This window comes from Anolis sagrei, chromosome 2 (assembly GCF_037176765.1).
Source record: "Anolis sagrei isolate rAnoSag1 chromosome 2, rAnoSag1.mat, whole genome shotgun sequence".
Lineage (NCBI taxonomy): Eukaryota > Metazoa > Chordata > Lepidosauria > Squamata > Dactyloidae > Anolis > Anolis sagrei.
In genome coordinates, this window is record NC_090022.1 from 138,600,981 (window position 1) to 138,622,726 (window position 21,746).

Genomic DNA, 21,746 nt, shown 5'->3' on the forward strand with positions numbered 1-21,746 from the left:
GAAACAGAGCTAACATTTGAAGCACTAATGTGTGTTGGGCAGTATACTACGACAGTACTGATATTATAATAAGGAGGACAAGAAAAGAGAGGAGGGACTCACTGAACAGCACCAACACATCTTTCAAGCAACTCTTTAAAGACCTATTATTTCCTTCAGTTCTCCTGTCGTAAGGAATTACCTGGGCGCAGGGACTGAGTTTGCAGCTGACCAGTCTGATAATAGCGTGTCAGTGGTCAATGGCACAGGAATGAGCGACAAGGGCATGAGATCTTGATTCCAATCAAGGTGGGGCAAAGAATCCACAATACAAGGCAAGGCAAAGTCAGTCTCCCGGGAGTAGGCATTGAAGGTGATTTCTGGGGAATCGGCCCATAGATGGACACAGCCTTCGGAGTCTCCAAAGACCATGGCTTGCTTGGTGGCTGACACATCAAAGCTCATGATCAGCTGGCCCACTGTATTCACATGGAAGATGTCAGCAGGGTTGGCCAATCCAGTGGGCTCACAGAACTGGCACTGACCTAAATGAGAAAAAAGAGAAAAGCAAAAAGAAAAGAAAGACATTTTCTCTCCAAAGCTTTAAAGCAAACACTGAATACTCTGAACTCAAAACAAAACCATTCTTTTACACTGAAGTTAATTCTTTCAGAAGCTCTGATGTTGAGAAAATGAGGCCTCCATGGTTCCAGTAAGTCTACCAGCAGAATTTGAGGACAGAGAATGTATCTGCTCAGAGACCTACCTGTTTGGGAGATGATGGCCAAACGAGATGTGTAGGTAGGAATGAACTTCAGAAACAGAGGGTCAATGTGGACTTGTAAAGGTGTGATGGCTCGCAGCATGCGCAGATCATATACTTTGAGGAAACGATCACAGGCAAGGCCATTCATTCGGCTGGAGAAACCACAGGTCACCAGTAGGTTGCCATGAACATCAAAATCTGAAAGACTTCCTGAGTAAGCATCAAACTCATGCTCTACAGCAAAGGTACGGAGGTCTCGTAAGGACACCTAATTTTAAAAAATCAGTAGAAACTCCATGAGATGTTTAAAAGTACATGAGAAATTCAGTAGCATAGAATGAATTAGCTTTGTCTCTTTCTCTATCAGGAAGGTATCAGATATCTAGGTGTTGAGCTCCATATAGTCCTATCAGAACTGGAGTGGGGTGAAATCTACGCTACTCCATAGACAGTCCAGGGAATGCAGAAAATGGGGGTGGGACAAAAGCAACTCCTCTTGCTAATGAAGAGGACAAACATAAGGCAAGAGTACATAGGCAAGAGATTAAATACACTCCAACAAGTCATATAGCATTCATGGATCCCTATGATCACTTCCAAGATTTCAAGACAAGGAAGAGTACATGAGACTGGTCTGAAGATCAGATTCAGTTGTAGTGCAGCATGGCACCTCAAGGCCTCCCCATAGGGAAGTCAAAATTAAGAACTGACATAAAATTTAGTCTAATCTGATTCTTTGTAATCACGCTGACAAGGTAGCAGAAGCAGACTTAGAAGCTGAATGGAGCAGTTCAGCCTTTGTTGTTTTAGCATGTAATTCTGATCTGTGTAATGAATATTTTCATAGCCTGATAGCTCTCACTACAAAGCAGCCCTTCAGTTCCGTCTGCAATCTGGGAAAAATAAGCTGCACACAACGAAAGTTGTGGTGAGGATGATACACTCAGCTACTAGTACCAGATTCTAATATACAGTTATCTTTTCAGAGGCCATAATCTGACATGACAACAGATGGACCTGAAATGAGCAATGTTAAAATATGGAGAAATGCTTCAATCAATTTTCGATCTTCTACCAAAAACAAAATTAACAAACTAGTTACATTTAGTGCTTTGTGACATTTGAGCATGTTTTCCCACTAAAGGATTAGAATATAAATGTCTTGATCAGGCAACTTCCAGAAGCCTTAACAAGCTTGTTCAATTGTCAGGAATTCTGGGAGTTGAAGGCCCAAACAGCTGGAGGGCTGCAGTTCGAGGACGCCTGGTCTTGATTTTTCCTTTGGATTGAAATACTGATTTTTCATAACACCTTAATATGGCTCCTTTCACTGTGTGATTGTGAAACTTCCAGGGAGCGAAGATAAGGTTATTAGTCATACCTTTCCTGATGTGTGACCACAGAAGAAGAAACGGTTCGACTGTCTCATGATAGTAACTCCAGGCACTTCCACTGTGTACTAAAATAAACACATAAGAATGTTGGACAGAGACAAAACATTTCACAATGAATATACAGCAGCTTTGCAGGAAATGGGAGCATAAAGTACTATAACTCAGTCAAGCTATTCTTCCATCCTCAGAGATCTACTGGCTGGCAGAGAGCGGATGATATAAGAAAATGATCCATACATGATATAACTGGAGGCTCAGTTATATCTGTACAAACTATAATGCGGTGCTGGCACTGCTTTCACTGATGTCAGACCATGAAATAGGCAGGATGGAGGCAGGTTTGTATTGGCTGAATTCAATGTCCTTCAAAGTCTCTAGCAATTATGGAAAATAAGACTGGTTTCATTTTTTGTTTAAAAATGGAAAAATTAAACACTAATTCTGTCCTACCCTTCCTTGGCTAGCATAAGTAGGGCCATGGAGCTGGAAAATGATTACTTCCTTCTCATAATCCATTTAGGATGGCAACCCTTGACAGCATAATGCCCACATCTCACTTTGGTTCTGAAATGCCAACATTTTGTTTTAATTCTTTTCTTTTCTTAACTTCCATATACTAAAAATGTTGGTAGCAAAATGAGACCCACACCCATTTTTTGAAAAAAAAAACATTTAATGCATTTGTTTGGGATGCAAAAATACTTTTGAAATGTTTATAACAGGAACTGAAAATATATGAAAACATCACAATAATAACAAAGTGAAGAAAGATATACCTAACATTATTTGTTGAGGAAGTTCTCTTCCTGTATTTTTGCTCCAGATTATTAATTTCAGTCATGAAGACCTACTAAAACTTCACTAGCTGAACACTCATGAATTCGCAGATATCGCTGTGTAAAGATCATCTTTGTGTAAAGACTAGGACAACCAACATTTTCTCTTAGAACTGCTTGAGTTCTGAATAACCAAACCCAATGCCATAAATAACATCCAAATCCATGATAAGCCACATTATACCTTCTGGGTCTCTTGTACAGTGTTGAGGTCTATCTCTATCACATGGCTGGTGAGCCCCCCAACAAGCAAGGTACTGGGATCAGTCAGCAGAAGACTGTGCATATCTTCGCTCTCATCCATACTACAGGAGAAAAAATGGAACAGTGAGGTTTAATTATGGCGTAATGCCACCCTCTCATGAGTAACTTACCCTATTTACTTGGTAGACAGACATGAAAAGAAATTACACCACATAATTACATCATTAAAATGTTCAGGCTCATCCTAGCAGCTGTGTTGAAATTTGACAAAATTCTTCTTTAGGAAAGACAGGATATGAATGATCTCACATGCCTCAAACCTACATCAGAATCTTTCAAATATAGCTCATGCTATCAAAGAACTTCTCAACGCACCAGATACATGATAAATGATTAAAGATAGAAATCTTTTGTTATGTTTCCAAGTGTGCCCGCTCTTCCAGTAAGCCAAATAGATAGAAAGCATAGATAGAATCCAATTCATATCTCATAGTTTTCAAAGACACCTTCCAACCAGTGTTAAGCTAGTGCAAAGCACTTACAGGTAATCAAAGATGATAAGACCACCTCTGGAATTATATTTGAGATTATTTTTGGTCAGAAAGAGCACCCCATTCTCCAGGCTCTGGATCTGTCGAATGTCGTCACTGCTATGCACCTGAAATGAGGAATAGCGTTCCAAGGCTGGGCCGAAGAAAGAGGTGGCATGACCCTGAAACAGAGGAAAGCCAGTTATGCTCACTTCTGATTAGATCTGTAAACACACACATCCTGCCCTGGAAGGAACTGTGGAAAAACAGAAATGAGGGCCCCCAGGTAAACAGTCACCTTCAATGACCCATCCTCCTTACTATACAGTTCATCTCATTTAGTTGCCATAAAACTTCCTTCTTTGGTCTACAGTTCACACACTAAATTAACAACCACAGCTTGCTTTTTCCTCTAATGTACAAGTTGGAGTTGTGGCAATTATAACAAGCACATAGAATAATCTGAATGTGGAAACAATTCATTAATTCATCTAATTTAATCGAAACTGAACCTCAAAGCACCTGGATACACAATTCATTTTAAAAGGATTTAAAACTATTTAATATGTATTCCCTGTTTTTAATCAAATTGTGGTCAATGTGACTAGTTGTAGTACATTACAAAGAAATATACAAAATGAAAACGAAATACCATTGAAAGTCTCATTCCAAAAGCTAATTATCTTCTATTAATTCAAAGAAAACTACAGAAAATGAATGTTGCCTACAGATTCATGGAACGGTCCTTGAAATAATAATAATAATAATAATAATAATAATAATAATAATAATAATCGTCATCATCGTCATCATCGTCATCATCGTCATCATCGTCATCTTTATTTATATCCTGCCTCCTCTCCAAATAGGACTTGGGGTATCTTATAAGAAGTAAAAACACAGTGCAAAACACAGTTTACAAAATTACAACATGATACATAAACAAAACCTAACAAAAGATAAACCACAATACAAAAAAGGCAAAAATAAAAACATAACACTTAACAACAATATATTAAAAAACCTAACAGACTGACATCACAATAATACAAAAGAAATAGCATGGGTTTTTTTGCTGGATTTAGAAATGTCCACCAGAGGCAAAACCAGTTCAAGTCAGTTGGCACTGGTGAAGCTAAAAATCACCATCACGGTAGACTTATAATCAACCATTTTCAAATGTCTGCTTCCTGAAATGGCAGGATGAAGTGGAATGATGTGTCATTTAGACAGATTGTCAAGCAAATGGTTTGTTCATGGCTTGCACCAGCATGCATGGCTTACACCAGTGTTCTTCAACTAGAGTCTTCCAGACATGTTGAGATTTTGGCAATTTGGTTTACAATAGCTAGGAATGATGGGGATTGTGGTGTAACATACCTTAGGTGTATCAGGTTGTGGAAGATAGATTTGCACAGTAAAACATGAACAAGTCAATGAAAAACATGCCACCTGAAATTTTTTTAAGTGTGAGAAATGAAATATCTTCAATAATGCCAGTTTCTTTAAGAGACTGACTTCACTAGAAATTTATATTTCCAGCTGAAACAATTTCTATGTTTCCAAACTTTAGGTCAACCGTGTTTTCAAACTTTAGAAAAACCTACATATATTTTCCTAAATGTTCTTAGCGTGTCAATAAAATATTCAGGTAAAGGAGAAAGCACTTTAAGCACTCTGAAAGAGCAAATATTCAATTTATTTATGAAAGTAGCTGAAAGATAAATATTTATTTATTTATTTATTTATTTGATACACTTGTATACCGCTAATATCTCAGCCTGTGCGGCGACTCATTGCGGTTTACAACTTGTTAAAATACAATAGTCACTTAAAAATATAAAATAAGATATCAAAATACAAGACATAAAACATACATAGTATGAACATACTTAGTATCGGGCCACCAATACAAGTCGAAAACATCTCATAGTTAAAATCGTAATTCAGTTCGTTATCCTTGGTTGCAAGTCCATGGTCAAAATAACCTTACATCGGAAATTAGTTAAAAACTTGCTCGAACATCCAAGTTTTTAGATTTTTCCGAAATGCCATTAGCGAGGTGGCTGATCTTAGTTCAATAGGGAGGGCATTCCAAAGCCGGGGGGCCACCACAGAAAAGGCCCTATCTCTCGTTCCCGCGAGCCGCACCTGTGAAGCAGGCGGGATGGAGAGAAGGGCTCCTCCTGAAGATCTTAGGGTCCTGGTGGGCTGATAGGCCGAGATACGTTCGGATAGGTATGTAGGGCCAGAACCGTTTAGGGCTTTAAAGGTCAAAACCAGCACTTTGAATTGGGCTCGGTAGCTGATCGGTAGCCAATGGAGCTGGTACAGCAGAGGAGTTGTGTGCTCCCTGCGCCCTGCTCCTGTTAATACCATGGCTGCCGCCCGTTGGACTAGTTGAAGCTTCCGGGCCGTCTTCAAAGGCAACCCCACGTAGAGAGCGTTGCAGTAATCAAGGCGGGATGTAACCAGAGCGTGGATTACCGTGGCCAAGTCAGACTTCCCAAGGTACGGTCGCAGTTGGCGCACGAGTCTTAACTGTGCAAATGCTCCCCTGGTCACCGCCGAAACCTGGGGATCCAGGCTCAGCGATGAGTCCAGGATCACACCCAAACTGCGAACCTGTGTCTTCAGGGGGAGTGCGACCCCGTCTAACACAGGCTGTAACCCTATACCCTGTTCGGCCCTGCGACTGACCAGGAGCACCTCTGTCTTGTCTGGATTTAATTTCAATTTGTTCGCCCCCATCCAGACCGTCACAGCGGCCAAGCACCGGTTCAGGACCTCGACAGCCTCCTTAGTAGCGGGTGGAAAGGAGTGACAGAGCTGGACATCATCTGCGTACAGATGACACCGCACCCCGAAACTCCGGATGATCTCGCCCAGCGGCTTCATGTAGATGTTAAACAACATGGGGGACAATATTGAACCCTGAGGAACCCCACAAAACAACGGTTGTGGGGTAGAACAGGAGCCCCCCAGTAACACCTTCTGAGACCGACCCTCGAGGAATGACCGGAGCCACTGCAAAGCAGTACCTCCGAGGCCCATTCCTGCGAGGCGTCCCAGAAGAATACCGTGGTCGACGGTATCGAAGGCCGCTGAGAGGTCGAGAAGCACCAACAGGGACACACTCCCCCTGTCGAGCTCCCGACGGAGATCATCCACTAAGGCGACCAAGGCTGTCTCAGTACCATGTCCCGGCCTAAAGCCAGACTGCGCCGGATCTAGATAATCCGTGTCTACCAAGAATGCCTGGAGTTGTGAGGCCACCACACGTTCCATGACTTTGCCCAAAAAGGGAAGATTGGAAACAGGCCGATAGTTTACCAATTGAGTGGGGTCCAGTGATGGTTTCTTCAACAGCGGTTTTATCACAGCTTGCTTTAAGCTGGCTGGAAAAATGCCTTCCCGAAGGGAGGCATTAACCACCACCTTAACCCACTCGGCCAATCCCCCTCTGGCCTCCTTTAGAAGCCAGGATGGGCAGGGGTCTAGGATGCATGTAGTAGCTCTCATTCCTCCAAGCACCTTGTCCACATCCTCGGTTTGAACCAATTGAAATGAATCCATCAAAATCGGACAAGCAGATGCTCGTGTTACATCCTCAGAGACTGCCGTTAATGTGGCATCCAGTCCAGAGCGGATCAAAGCGACTTTGTCTGTAAAGAACCGAGCAAAAGCTTCACAGCGAGCTGCCGAGTCATCAGGGCACCCATCCTGGATGGTGGGTTTTAAAAGGCCTCTGACAACCCGGAACAGTTCAGCCGGACGGTTCTTTGCAGACGCAATAGAGGCCGCGAAGAAGGTCTTCTTAGCGGCTCTTATTGCCGCGGCATATGACCTTAAAAAGGACACAAACCGTGTTCGGTTTGGCTCGCTCGGATCCGAACGCCACACGCTCTCTAGTTCCCTCTTCTTTCGCTTCAACACCGCCAGCTCCTCAGTAAACCAAGGGGCTGGTTTAGCTCGGCTACTTGAGAGGGGACGTTCTGGAGCGATCGTGTCTATTGCTCTAGTCATCTCCCCATTCCAGAGAGCGACCAGGGCATCAACAGGATCACCAACCGAGGTGGCGGGGAATTCCCCAAGAGCCATCAGGAATCCCTCCGGATCCATAAGCCTCCTGGGGCGGACCAATTTAATAGGTCCTCCACCTCTGCGGAGGTTAGGGGGTGCAGTAAGTCTAAAGCTGACCAGGTGGTGGTCGGTCCATGGCAACGGAGAGATGGATAACTCCTCAACACCGCCACCTTCCTCCCATCCCTGACAGAAAACCAAGTCCAATGTATGTCCAGCACTGTGGGTGGGGCCAGATACTTGTTGGGACAGACCCATGGTCGCCATGGTAGACATGAAGTCCTGAGCCGCTCCCGTTAGGGCAGCCTCGGCGTGGACATTGAAGTCCCCCAGCACAAGCAGCCGTTGGGACTCCAATGCCAGGTCCGAGACTACCCCCGCTAGCTCAGGTAGGGAGACTGTAGTGCAGCGAGGTGGACGGTACACTAACAGAATCCCTAAACTGTCCCGGTCACCCACCCTCAGGTGGACGCATTCAAAATTTGTTGACTGCGGGATGGGGGTCCTGGTCAGAGAAATGGAATCTCTATAGACTACTGCAACCCCGCCTCCCCGCCCTCCGGATCTCGGTTGATGCTGCACAGAGAACCCGGGTGGACAAAGCTGGGTCAAGTTTACACCTCCAGCTTCGTCCAGCCAGGTCTCTGTGATGCACGCCAGATCTGCCCGTTCATCCAGGATTAAGTCCTGGATGAAAGTTGTTTTGCCATTGACAGATCTGGCGTTCAACAGCACCACTTTCAATCCCGAGGGACCGCCATCCTGGTTACACCTACTTACCGTATCAGGAGACCGGTTTGGAATTACTAAAGTTGTTCCCCGTTCCCTAGGCCGAATTAAAGGTCTCCTTTTCCCGTATCTCCCCTTCCCCACCACGACTTCTATGGGGGCTCCTCGGTTAACGGAAGCCTCTCCCTCCTCCATGACGCATTTGGTACTTATACTAATAAACCAGGGATCATCGTGGTGTACATGCCATGTTACAGTTTCAGTTTGCCATAGCTTTGCCTTCCACGTGTTCTTCAGTCCCGTTAGGTCATATTCGAGATCCCTCGTGCTATTCCATTCCTTCTTACCTACATATACAATTAGCAACCAAATTAACAGATGCCAAGAAGTAGGTAATAGCATAGGTCGTAGTTATTAAGCACAGTTGGAACAAGGAATTATGCTGTTGAAATACAGATGATGTTTTAGCACAACACAGTAGAGCAGCAATGAAATGCGAAGGCTTAAATGACCCAAGATATTAATTAAAGTGCGTCATGGAGGCCTGATTCAGCACTAGCTGTAACAATCTAATTTAAAGTGCTATAGTGGCTAAGTGCACAAGAAATAGTTTAAAGTGCTAATGGCATAAAGTGCAAGATCACAACAGTTAATAAAGTGCACGAAGTAACCAATTGATCATGGAATCAGGATTAATTAATTAGCAACCATCAGGAACGGTCAGCACATTCAAGATGGTCACACATAGGTTGCAATAATAATCAATCAAAACGGGGGTGAATTAGCACCGTCAGAATAATTAGCACACTCAGAGCTAGATGATACAATTAAAAAGACTAAGGTGCTAAAACTCATGAAATAGTAGTCCAATGATATAGTAAGTTAAAGTGCTGATCGTATAAGTGCTAATATCATACAAGATTTTAAAACAATGAGGTGCTGAAAGATGATAATGGTTAACCAGCAAGGATGGTTATATATAACTATCAATCCAAAGGAGGCCAGCTCAAGAGGTCTGCACAATATTAAGGCCGGCACAAGAAGTCTACACAGTATTAAGCCAGCACAAGGTCTACTTAATATTAAGGCCGGCACAAGAGGTCTACACAATATAGAGATCTACACAATATTAAGGCCAGCACAAGGGTCTACACAATATTTGGCCGGCACAGGAGATCTGCACAATATTAGGCCAGCACAGGATGTTTGCACAGTATTAGGCCAGCTCAAGGGTCTACACACTAATTGAGGTCAGCACAAGAGGTCTATACTAAATCAATACAAAGTTCTACACAACATTAGTCGACACGGCAACACAGTCGCTGTTAGCTGGTAGCACAGGTGAACTCCAGCAGCTGTGACAGGGTGGCGAGCCAAATGGTGGTGGCCGCGATGGAAGGCGGCAGCAATGGCGAGGCGGCCCGGCCGCTGCAACGGTGGCGATGGGACGGCAGTAGCGATGGTGAGGCGAGGCGCCAAGAAGGCGGCTGCAACCGCCACGGCGCTCTCCGTGCCCTGGCTCGGCCCAAGGGCTCTGCGGTGGTCCGATTGTGGGAGGCGGCGGCGATGGAAAGGCGAAATGCCAAAAATGGCGGCCGCAACAGCTGCAACGCGCTCCGCGCTCCACCTCAACCCAGCGGCTCAAGAGAGGCCCGGCCTCCTTTCCTGGCTTGCTTTCTCACCAGTGTGGGGGAGATGCAGCCAGGACGCTGAACCTCTCCTGTTCTTGCAGGCAGGCTGATAGCAAGGTGTAGCTGGGAGACAGAAGTTCTTAAAGCCTCCTTTCCTGGCTTGCTTTCTCACCAGTGTGGGGGAGATGCAGCCAGGACGCTGAACCTCTCCTGTTCTTGCAGGCAGGCTGATAGCAAGGTGTAGCTGGGAGACAGAAGTTCTTAAAGCCTCCTTTCCTGGCTTGCTTTCTCACCAGTGTGGGGGAGATGCAGCCAGGACGCTGAACCTCTCCTGTTCTTGCAGGCAGGCTGATGGATGTGACAAACTATTCAGAGGTTTTAAAGAAAATTATTTGATTATTTGTTTACCATAAATGAGAGTTTGTTTTCCTTTGCTGTAAATAACAATTACAGTATATGACTAAGAATATTTTTTTTTAAAAAATAAAACAAGCTGGAAATTTTAGAATTTAAAACAAGAACCCACAAGTTAGGAAACATGGTACTTGTGAGCTTTTTAAGGAAAAAAATCTTTCAAGCTGCCTGCCAAGACAGTCAGTTCACAAATGCAGTATTCTTTTCATGAATAGAAAATGAACAGAGCATAAAACAGTGTATTGGAATTAACCCAGCAAATTCATTGGAGTTAAAATCAGATGCATTACTTTGTACATCGTGCTAATACTCCAAACCTTTTAATGCTAATTAAATATGTGTAACAAAAGACAGGCCCTTTTCATTCCAGTTAGTTAAATCACACACATGCGCTAAGAACCACTTACCCCATGGTTTCCAACCCAGAGCATTTCTTCATGGAGGTCAAAGTGTGAGAAGGAGACAGGGACACCCACTTCAGATACAACAGTGTGGAGCTCTGAGTACATGCCCTCCATGATGTGCACTGAGTCGGGGACAGGGATGCCCTCCAGGGGTACCCCTTCTGGATCCAGCTCCACATTCTGGAGAAGGCTAGGGTTGAGGTGAGGATCCAAGACAGGATGGAGGGCAGGCACATACTCCGCAAGAGCTGGGTCAAGGGTTTCAAAATTCATGGTGGTTTATCTGTAAGACAGTGAAAGAATTCATGAAGCCATCCTTCACTGCCTGTAAGAAACAGAAAGAGCTTGTTCTATAATGATAGCCATGGGAGGAATTTCTTATCAGAATGTTGGACAAAATTATGAGAGTGCTCTTATCAGACAACAACAATGTTGATGGTCATGTACACTGACATATTCAGAATGAATGTCATTCCAACAATGGTGTGAGATACAGTCCTCAGTGAGGGAGAGGAACTCATACTAAAAATGTTAAAACCACTTCTCAGAACTTAAAACATCAACAGAAGTAGTACCATAAAACATGGATGCTAAACATGATATTGGTAACCAGTTTACACAACATTAATCTCCTTTCACAGGGGAATGCAGAATGTAAGTCTCACTTTCAGTCACAACATCCTGACATATACGCTACTTTCCTTGTTATGTAGTATTCCAGTTTCCTTCCATTTTTCAAACTTTATTCAGTTCTCTTAATGCTCTTTAACTAAAACGCAAAATCCTATCCAGAGCAAATAACAGTTAATACAATAGTTTAATTTGCTTTTAATGTTGACTTTCATTTTTTAACAGTAATCTTCTTATTGTGTAAGCTGCCTTGAAGCTGGATATAAAGTTAATAGTAATAATAACTTTATATTATTATTTAATGTTTACTCTTTTTGCTGTTGTACACTGCCCTGAGTCCTCTTGGGGGGATAGAAATAAATTATTATTATTATTATTATTATTATTATTATTATTATTAATTTGTCGTGTCAGAGCAACCAGTCCATTATATTACATTTCTAACAGAACAAAGCAAACAAACAGAAAAATACAAAACTTGTGAGTTTGGTAGTTGGTTAAATGTCCTTTGACCAGTATCTGGCCACTTGGAGTGCTTCCGGTGTTGCTGCAAGAAGGTCCTCCATTGTGCATGTGGCTGGGCTCATGTTGCATTGCAGCAGGTGGTCAGTGGTTTGCTCTTCTCCACACTCGCATGTCGAGGATTCCACTTTGTAGCCCCATTTCTGAAGGTTGGCTCTGCATCTCGTGGTGCCAGAGTGCAGTCTGTTCAGCGCCTTCCAAGTCGCCCAGTCTTCTGTGTGCCCAGGAGGGAGTTTCTCATTTGGTATCAGCCATTGGTTGAGGTGCTGGGTTTGAGCCTGCCACTTTTGGACTCTCGCTTGCTGAGGTGTTCCAGCGAGTGTCTCTGTAGATCTTAGAAAACTATGTCTAGATTTAAGTCGTTGACGTGCTGGCTGATACTCAAACAGGGGATGAGCTGGAGATGTCTCTGCCTTAGTCCTTTCACTATTGGCTGCCACTTCCCGGCGGATGTCGGGTGGTGCAATACTGGCTAAGCAGTGTAATTTCTCCAGTGGTGTAGGGCGCAGACACCCCGTGATAATGCGGCATGTCTCATTAAGAGCCACATCCACTGTTTTAGTTTTTTTTTTAATTTTTTTATTATACATTTATCAAACAACATGTATAAGCACACATTCTTCCCTCTTTTTACAACATCTTAGATAGAAGAATTTGTCATATTATATACAATCTAACAGTAAAAATAATCAAATACATCTTTAAGCATATTTCTTATCATTCCGTTATAACTTATATAATGTATATCTCTACCACACACCTTTTATCTACTTATACATGTTTTATTTCTTTATAATTAGTATTATACCATTTCCCACCTCTTCCCTTTACCTTTAGTTTGTGCCCCCTTCACCAGGACCAACCTACTCACAATTCCAAAATGTCATTGTTTCTGTTGCTGGCTTGTACCCCTTTCCCTCCTTAAAAATATACTCAATAAATTTTCCCCATATTTTCCAAAAATCTGTTTGTTTCCATATTCCCCTTTTAATTTTAATATTGCAGGTTAGCTTATCATTGTTTTAGTGTGGTGAGATGTGTTCCACACTGGGCATGCATACTCAGCAGCAGAGTAGCACAGCGAAAGGGCAGATGTCTTCACTGTATCTGGTTGTGATCCCCAGGTTGTTGTTGTTATTATTATTATTATTATTATCAAATGTAAAGTCCTACTAAATTCAGTGGTACTTACTTTCTGGTAAATGAATGTAGCATCCTCTTTTGAATTTCCGTATTTCCTATTTGTATTAACTTCAGAAATAGTCTTTCCTCTTTTAAGGATTACTTCAGTTGTCATAAAGAGCTTGAAAAACTAAACTGCAGAATTCAGGACTAATGAGAAATCTGGGATACTCTCATTGACAGAGGTGAAAGAAGATGCTGGGCCCAGTTTTGGGTGTGTTTTGAAAATGTGTACAGACAGTACAGTGGTTAATTTCCATTATGCATCCCTTTGGAGATAGTATTCCAAATAATTGCTTCTTATAACCGTTGCTGAAAGACAATTGCCAGAATGATATGATACCTTTTAATGTATTTTAAAAATCAAAGCACCTATTCAAGAAAGAAGCTATTGGCTACTACATGATTACTATTTGGCCTTGACTCTTTTCAAGCAGCAATTGTAGGGGTTAGTTCTGCAGCAGTATGAATAAACAATTTTACATATCACAAATGCTAAAGAATGAACTTTGATATGCTAATGCTTGGAGACCTCTGAGGAGCCTACCAATTTTATCTCTACATAGTTTATTGCTCCACATTTATCTCCTTCCCACCAGGAAGTATAGTAGTCTCTCAGTTAACTGGAATTCAAGCAACCAGAAACTACCAAAAAAACATCTATGATATAATTAGGATCACCAAAACCTGGTGGGACAAGTCTTGTGTTTGGAATGCAAGAATATAGGGTTATTACCCATTTCTGGAAAACAGAAGAAGAGTGGTTACTCTTTTGTACTGAAAAGTAAATGCTTGGGGTCTTTGCAGCAGACAATTGGAACACTCATCCTCCTAGATACACTGTTGGGCTGCAGCTTTATGTTCCTCATCATTGCCTTTCCTAGTGAAAGGCCACAACTGACTGTTCTACTTTACAGGTGCAAAAAAGGAAGACTCATCTATCAAGTCTTGGAAATTGCTTCCTAAAGTTAGTTTCCAGTAACCACACATCATTTATTTCGTCATCGACAGAACCTATACTGGAAATGTAACCCGCAAAAGAGGAAGAGCAAAATTGCTTTGACCTTCTAAACCTGGAATCCTAAAAACACTACGTAATTTAATCCACAGAATTTTTGCTACCATATGAACATGTGTCAGGACTTGCCAAATCTTTGGCCTATTATATGAATACTAGTCTGAAGTTATACTCCTTTTCTTCTTTGATAAAGAGATAAACCCCAATACTATGCCTTCAGCTAATAGGGTATGTTTAACCTGCAGAAGAGAAGGCTGAGACAAGATAAGATAGCCATATATAAATATGTGAAATTATGTCATAAGGAAGAGGGAGCAGGCTTGCTTATGCTGCCCTGGAGACTAAGGGCCTTTCCACACAGCCATATAACTTATCAGTCTGAACGAATCTCCCCTTATGAACCATCTAGGACAGGGGTCCTCAAACTACGGCCCGCGGGCCACATGTGGCCTGCTGAGGGCATTTATCCGGCCCGTGCGGCCTGCCCTGGCCTCGTACAAAGCCCCTCGCCACTTGCTAGACCCAATCCCCTTGCCTGCTTCACGCCACTCGTCAGGCCTGGCAAGCAAAGAAAGCAGCAACGGGCTTCGCTCGAGGCCAGGCTGCACGGTGCAACTTGCCTTCCTCGTGCTGCCCGTTGTGCGAGCCAGGCAAAGGAGGTGCAGCCTCCCTTGCCAGGCCCGACAAGCAGCGTGAGGCAGGTGAGAAGATTGGGCCTGACAAGCGGCGAGGGGCTTTGTGCGAAGCCAGGCCGCGCGGCGCAACTTATCTGTCTCGCACTGCCCTTCGTGCAAGCTGGGCAAGGGAGGCTACACCACGCGGCCTGTTCTCGCGCAAAGCCCTCAGTGCTTCCATTGCTTGCCAGGCCCGACAGGCAGCGCAAGGCATGTGAGGGGATTGGGCCTGGCAAGCGGCAAAGGGCTTTGCGCGAGGCCAGGCCACGCGGTGCAGCCTCCCTTGCCTGGCTCACACGATGGGCAGCGTGAGGTAGGTAAGTTGCACTGCACGGCCTGGCCTCACACAAAACCCCTTGCCGCTTGCCAAGCCCAATACACTCGCCTGCCTTGCATCGCCCGTCGGGCCTGGCAAGCAATGGAAGCGGTAAGGACCGGGATTGTGGCGCAGCTGGCTGAGTGTCAGCTGCATTAAGATCACTCTGACCAAAAGGTCATGAGTTCGAAGCCAGCCCGGGCTGGAGTGGGTGTCCAGCCATTGTGTAGCCCGTTGTCGACCTTTGCAACCCGAAAGACAGTTGCATCTGTCAAGTAGGAAAATAAGGCACCACCTTGTGTGGGAGGCTAAATTTAACTAATTTATGAGGCCATAAAGAAAAAAGATTCCGGGGAATGTGGAATGCGGAAGAACTTCATTGGTGTCACTGATAGACGACGAAAAGCAGCAGCTCCCCTGGCGGCCAGAAAAAAAGTTAAATAGCCTTGGTGTATTTGTGTGTTAAACGTTGTTTGTCAAAACTGGCATTGAATGGTTGCCATATATGTGTTGACTGTAATCCGCCCTGAGTCCCCTGCGGGGTGAGAAGGGCGGAATATAAGAACTGTAAATAAATAAATAAATAAATAAATAAGGGCTTCGCTAAATTTAGGCCAGGCCATGCAGTGCAATTTATCTGCTTCGCACTGCCCCTCATGCGAGAGGCAAGGGAGGCAACACCACACGGCCTGTTCTCACGCAAAGCCCTCACTGCTTCCATTGCTTGCCAGGCCCGACGGGCACCGCGAGGCAGGTGAGGGGATTGGGCCTGGCAAGGGACTTTGCACAACACCAGGCTGCGCGCACCACAGCAGCACCCGGCTCGCATGAGGGGCAGTGCGAGGCAGGTAAGTTGCACCGTGCAGCCTGGCCTCGTGCAAAGATCTTTTAAACTTTGAAATGAAATATAATTCATGCTTACATATTCCAAAATCCACTTTATAAGGCAGAAAATAGAATTTTTTCCTCATTCTCATTGGAACTATTTTATCTTCAGAAATGCTAAAGCTATATTTTTCTATGTATTCCTATATTGCTTTCAGCAGCCCATCGTTGGGTGTGTGTGCATGTATGTGCCTTCAGGTCTCCTTTTATTTCTGGCGGCCCCATGAATTTAATGTTTTCTTTGAGAGGAAATACTCAAAAATAGTTTTGTCAGTTTCTTTCTCTGAAATATAGCACCTGCTATTCATTTGTGGCTTCCCATCCAAATTCTAACCAGAACTGGCCCTGCTTAGCATTCAAGATCAGAGGCATTTAATCTTTCATTGACTCTGCCAGGTATTATTCTTCTGTACAGTAGTATCTGTTACCCCTGTGACCCAACTTGTACAGGCAGTCCCCAACTTACAAACAAGTTATGTAGGTTTGTTCTCACTGTAAGCTGAGTTTGGTTCAATTTCATTGTTGGAGTTCAGAATGCTCTTGGTTGGCAGGGGAACTATTCATCCCAGCAACTCTCAAATGCTAAAGTCTATTTTCCCCAAGCCTTTCCAGTATTTTCTGTTGGTGATGGGAGTTTGGCAGATAGGCTAATCAGTAAACATATTCATGGATCCCCTGTTGTTATATTAAGACTATTACCTATGCTGTGACATGCTTGAAATCAAAATTTCATTTATTTGTAATGAGAAATAAATATTTCACAATGTATAATTACATATTGTTTTTGTGATTAATCACTATGCTTTATGTTCAGATTGTAACAATAAAAATACATCCTGCATATCAGATATTTACATTACGATTAATAACAATAGCAAAATAAGATATGTGCAGTGTGCATAGGAATTTTGTCATCGTTTTTTTTTTAACTATAGTCCGCCCTCCAATGGTCTGGGGGACAGTAATCTGGTCCGCTTTTTAAAAAGTTTGAGGACCCCTGATCTATGACCTTAAGACCATCTAGGGAGGCCTTGCTCTTGATCCTGCCTTTGTCACAAGCACATCTGGCGGGGACGAGAGATAGGGCCTTCTCAGTGGTGGCCCCTCGACTATGGAACGCCCTCCCTAGGGATATCAGATCGGCCCCCTCCCTATTAACATTTTGGAAAAAAGTCAAGACGTGGCTTTTTGAGCAAGCGTTTGCAAATGCAGAGTAACTGACATGGAAAATGAAACGACTAGATGATGGACTGGACAATGTTTAAACAAGGAGACGCTAATGATTTTTGTTTTATTGATTTGTTGTGGTTTTATATTACATATTAATGTTTTTAATTGTATTTCTGATATTGTGTGCATCAAATTGTTGCCTGTAAACCACCTTGAGTTGCCTGAGGGCTGAGAAAAGCAGTATACAAATACAGTAAATAAATAAATAACCCAAAATATCAAGGCAGAAAATTCCACAATATCTGCTTTCAACAGGGTTATCTGAGTCCACATTGCCATATATTCCAGTTCAAAGCAGATAATGTAGGATTTTAATCAGCTGTGTGGAAGGAGCCCCATTTCAAATCAAGTATTGTGGGATTTTCTGCCTAGATATTTTGGGTTATATGGCTGTGTGGAAGGGCCCTTAGACTCAGTAGTAATGAGTTCAAATGACTGCTGGAGCTCTCCTGGCATGTACAAATGATGCACCAGGAGAAAGGGGAGGAGAGCTATCTTCCTCTCCTCCTTCTCCTGGTGCATCATTTGTTTGCGCCAGGAGAGACTTGGCAGCCCTCTAATGGAGGCCGGGTAAGTTATTTTGCTTGGGTTTTTTTACACTGTTTTGGGGGTCTTTTGGGGAGGGGGTTGGTATTCTCAGTTTTCCAGGCTAACTTAGCCTGGAAAACCGTGGGAATACTGTCTGGACTACAGTCCAGACACCAGAAGTAATGGGTTTATCCAGCGCCTTCCAAGAAGCTGTGGAATAAATCAAGTAACAAATTAGGGTTTTCCTAGTTTGTGGTGAATTAATCAACTGGACAGCCCCATTTTAATTGTAATAACGCCCACATTAAAGGGGCTATGCCCTACAAAAGTTACAGGTTTGATCAGCACTCCTGATCCAGAGAAAGCAAATGCTATTTTTTCTCTATTTCCCCCAAACCTCAGTTAGTAAAATCACAGGCCAAATTACGACAAAATTATGTGAGTTGTAACTCAAGAAAGTAACCTTTCTCAGCGTTGCCCAGATTAGTCATGGGTTACATCAATGGCATAACCATTTTGGTTTCCTTGACAATTGTTATCCCTCAAGAACATAGCAAGATACTAAATCAAAAGAGTGGCAAAACTGTGTTACTGTTATGAAATGTGCTAAAGAGTGGGGTTGGGCAACTGGAAACTTGGGAGACACATTACTCCCCCCACCCACCCCAGAAAACACGGAAGGCTTTCCCCCATTGCCCTAACTCCCATAAAAAAAGATTTGCTCTCAAATGCTGTGGGACAAAATGAAGTGAGTTATTTCCTTTTTCCAAAACGGCTCAAAAAGGCATAACTCTCAAAATGTAATAGAATTACTCTGCATAGCATTTGAGGGCATTTTTTAAAATGGAGCCGCCAGAGGTGGGTGAAATGCCCCAACATCCTCTAAACCAGTGGTTCTCAGCCTGCGGCTCCCCAGGTTTTGGCCTACAATTCCCAGAAATCCCAGCCAGTTTGCCAGCTGTTAGGATTTCTGGGAGTTGAAAGCCAAAACACCTGGGGACCCACAGGTTGAGAACCACTGCTCTAAACCATTTTGGAAGCATTTCGGAGCAAAGGCCTATGGTTCCCACAAAGGCCTGTCCCTGACCCCGACGAGGGAAGAGGAAGTGAGGTGGCGGGCAACATCCCCGGAACCAGTGGCTCCATCCTTAAAACTGGCGGTTGTTTTGGACCAAAATAGGCCACACGTTCTGGCTCTCAAGAACGCCCATGAAAAACCACTGGGCTCCCGCTCCCCTGCCAACAATCCGCAGGCCATTGTCAGGAAGAAGAGAGGGGTTACCCACAATCCTTTGCTCTTCCGGTTTCCCAGCCGCGACCGCCGCTATGGCAACCCCAGCCCTCTTCGTTCCATCTCCCGCTCCTTCGGCGTAGCTCAGCAACAAGGGGGGCTGATTCCGACCAATCCCTGAGCGCCTTGTGGGAAGGCATCCAATCAGAGCAGACCTTACATTTTACACGAGCGGCGCTACGTGACTAACTGAAGGACGGGATTCTGAAAGGGACAAAAAGCTTGGCGGGTGTTGTTTGTAATGCTTATGAGGTTGAAAGGGGAAGTGAAGCTCGCCGCGTGGCTCGTTTACAAATCACGAAGGAGGGCGGCGGCCTAGTTTGCGCGGCGACCAATCAGCGAGTGCCCTTTCAGCCCCTCGGCCCCCTCTTAGGGTTTCTTCACGGCTTGTTGTTCTCTCCAAACAAGGAACTCGTCCTTTCCCTCCCCGTGAATCAGCGCAGGGCAGCCACCTGGAGGGATGCGCAGCCAGTTTCCTTTTGCGCAACGGGGCCAGAAGGGTATAGCCTAGGGAAGTGTATAAACACCCCTGCCGGTTTGGTTTTGCTGCCTGGCTCCCTGTTCAGAAGATGTCACCTCATGTTCTGTCCCTGTGACAGTTAGCTTTTGAAAAATTTGGCATGTTTTGGAAACAAGGGATTGGTGAAAAGCCTCCACCTTTTCTCCACAATAACAACTCTTTCAGGAATGAATTTCCTTTTCGAGGGGTAGATTTCTCTCGCTTTCTGTTGGCTCACCCTGTTCTTATCTATGAGTCATTTGTAAGTCGGAAGTTTGCAGCCTGTGTACGTTGTCTGAAGCAGTGGCTTGAGCCTTGGATTACAGCTTCGGAAACCAGAGTTTGATTTCCTTCTCTGCCAATGGAAACCTTTCAGTCAGCCCATTGTATGCTAATCAAGGTGGTCAGTTGAAACATTCACACCTAGCTCCAGCAGAAAAGAGTCCTTTGTCCCACCCTGGTCATTCCACAGATATATAAGTCCCCTTTCCCTGGTTCTAACAGACCTCACTACCTCTGAGGATGCTTGCCATAGATGCAGGCGAAACGTTAGGAGAGAATGTCTCTAGGTTAGGGGTCCACAAACTTTTTAAACAGAGGGCCAGGTCACAGTTCCTCAAACTGTTGGAGGGCCGGATTATAATTTGAAAAAAGCATGAATGAACTCCTATGCACAATGCACATATCTTACTTGTAGTGCAAAAAACCCCACTTAAAAACAATACAATAATTAATATGAAGAAAATTTTTAACAAATATAACGTTATTAGTATTTCAATGGGAAGTGTGGGCCTGCTTTTGGCTGATGAGAAAGGATTGTTGTTTTTGTTGTTGTTGTTGTGTTCTTTAAAGTTGTTTCAGACCTAGGTTGACCCTGAGCAAGGGCCGGGTAAATTGCCTTGGAGGGCCATATTCGGCCCCCGGGCCGTAGTTTGAGGACCCCTGATCTAGACCATGGCCATACAGTCCGAAGAAACCTTCAACAACCCAGTGATTCCGGCCATGAAAGCCTTCGACAATACATTGAAACCTTTCAGATTATCCTGGGCAAGTTACACACACAGCCCCAGAAAACCTTGCCTTAGGATTGCCATAAGTCAGAAATGACTTGAAGGCATAGAACAACAATGAAATCATACTTTCCAGATTCTATCATACAATGTTTTAATCGGTTGTCCTTTTCCTTCTCTAATCATTCTAGAAACAATTATCTGTGTCACCTTCTCTCTAGTATGAAGAATATTCCTCGTGGAAGTGAAAAGAAATTCAAGCTTTTACACTTGTGTATTTATCATAGAATCAAAGAGTTGGAAGAGACCTCATGGGCCTTCCAGTCCAACCCTCTGCCAAGAAGCAGGAATATTGCATTCAAATCACCCCTGACAGATGGCCATCCAGCCTCTGCTTAAAAGCTTCCAAAGAAGGAGCTTCCACCACACTCCGGGGCAGTGAGTTCCACTGCTGAACGGCTCTCACAGTCAGGAAGTTCTTCCTCGTGTTCAGATGGAATCTCCCCTCTTGTAGTTTGAAGCCATTATTCCGCGTCCTAGTCTCCAAGGAAGCAGAAAACAAGCTTGCTCCATTGAAACCTTTCAGATTATCCTAGGCAAGTTACACACACAGCCCCAGAAAACCTTGCCTTAGGATTGCCATAAGTCAGAAATGACTTGAAGGCATAGAACAACAATGAAATCATACTTTCCAGATTCTATCATACAATGTTTTAATCGGTTGTCCTTTTCCTTCTCTATTCTAGAAACAATTATCTGTATCACCTCTCTAAAATGAAGAATGTTCCTCGTGGAAGTGAAAAGAAATTCAAGCTTTTACACTTGTGTATTTATAATATTGTTGGTTTCTTTGAGCCTCTTTTAAGAAAGAAAAAGCAGCATATAAATAATAATAAATGAAATAAATATTCAAGTTTTCAAACTATGCAACATGAAAGAGGTCAAGGGCACATTTTGCCATATTTATATGGCTCTTCCCAGACCATTTAAG

The 21,746-nt window shown here is 43.7% G+C and overlaps 1 protein-coding gene across 5 annotated transcripts in view; it reads right to left on the reverse strand.

Moving 5' to 3' along the window:
• PAN2 (poly(A) specific ribonuclease subunit PAN2) overlaps nt 1–19,365 on the reverse strand; it is a 42,282-nt gene extending 22,917 nt beyond the window's left edge. For 2 of the 5 annotated variants that reach the window (XM_060764083.2, XM_060764082.2), the window contains exons 1-7: nt 19,242–19,365; nt 10,974–11,253; nt 3,722–3,891; nt 3,160–3,280; nt 2,127–2,204; nt 746–1,013; nt 182–524 (exon numbers count right to left, since the gene is read on the reverse strand). In XM_060764083.2, the coding sequence (XP_060620066.1) occupies nt 182–524; nt 746–1,013; nt 2,127–2,204; nt 3,160–3,280; nt 3,722–3,891; nt 10,974–11,243 (1,250 nt within the window). In that variant the 5' untranslated portion in view covers nt 11,244–11,253; nt 19,242–19,365. Of the gene's footprint in view, nt 1–181; nt 525–745; nt 1,014–2,126; nt 2,205–3,159; nt 3,281–3,721; nt 3,892–10,973; nt 11,254–13,314; nt 13,617–19,237 lie in introns of all 5 variants that reach the window. The other 3 variants (XM_067463908.1, XM_067463909.1, XM_067463910.1) reach the window with 3 other exon arrangements.
• Between the last annotated feature and the right edge of the window lie 2,381 nt (nt 19,366–21,746).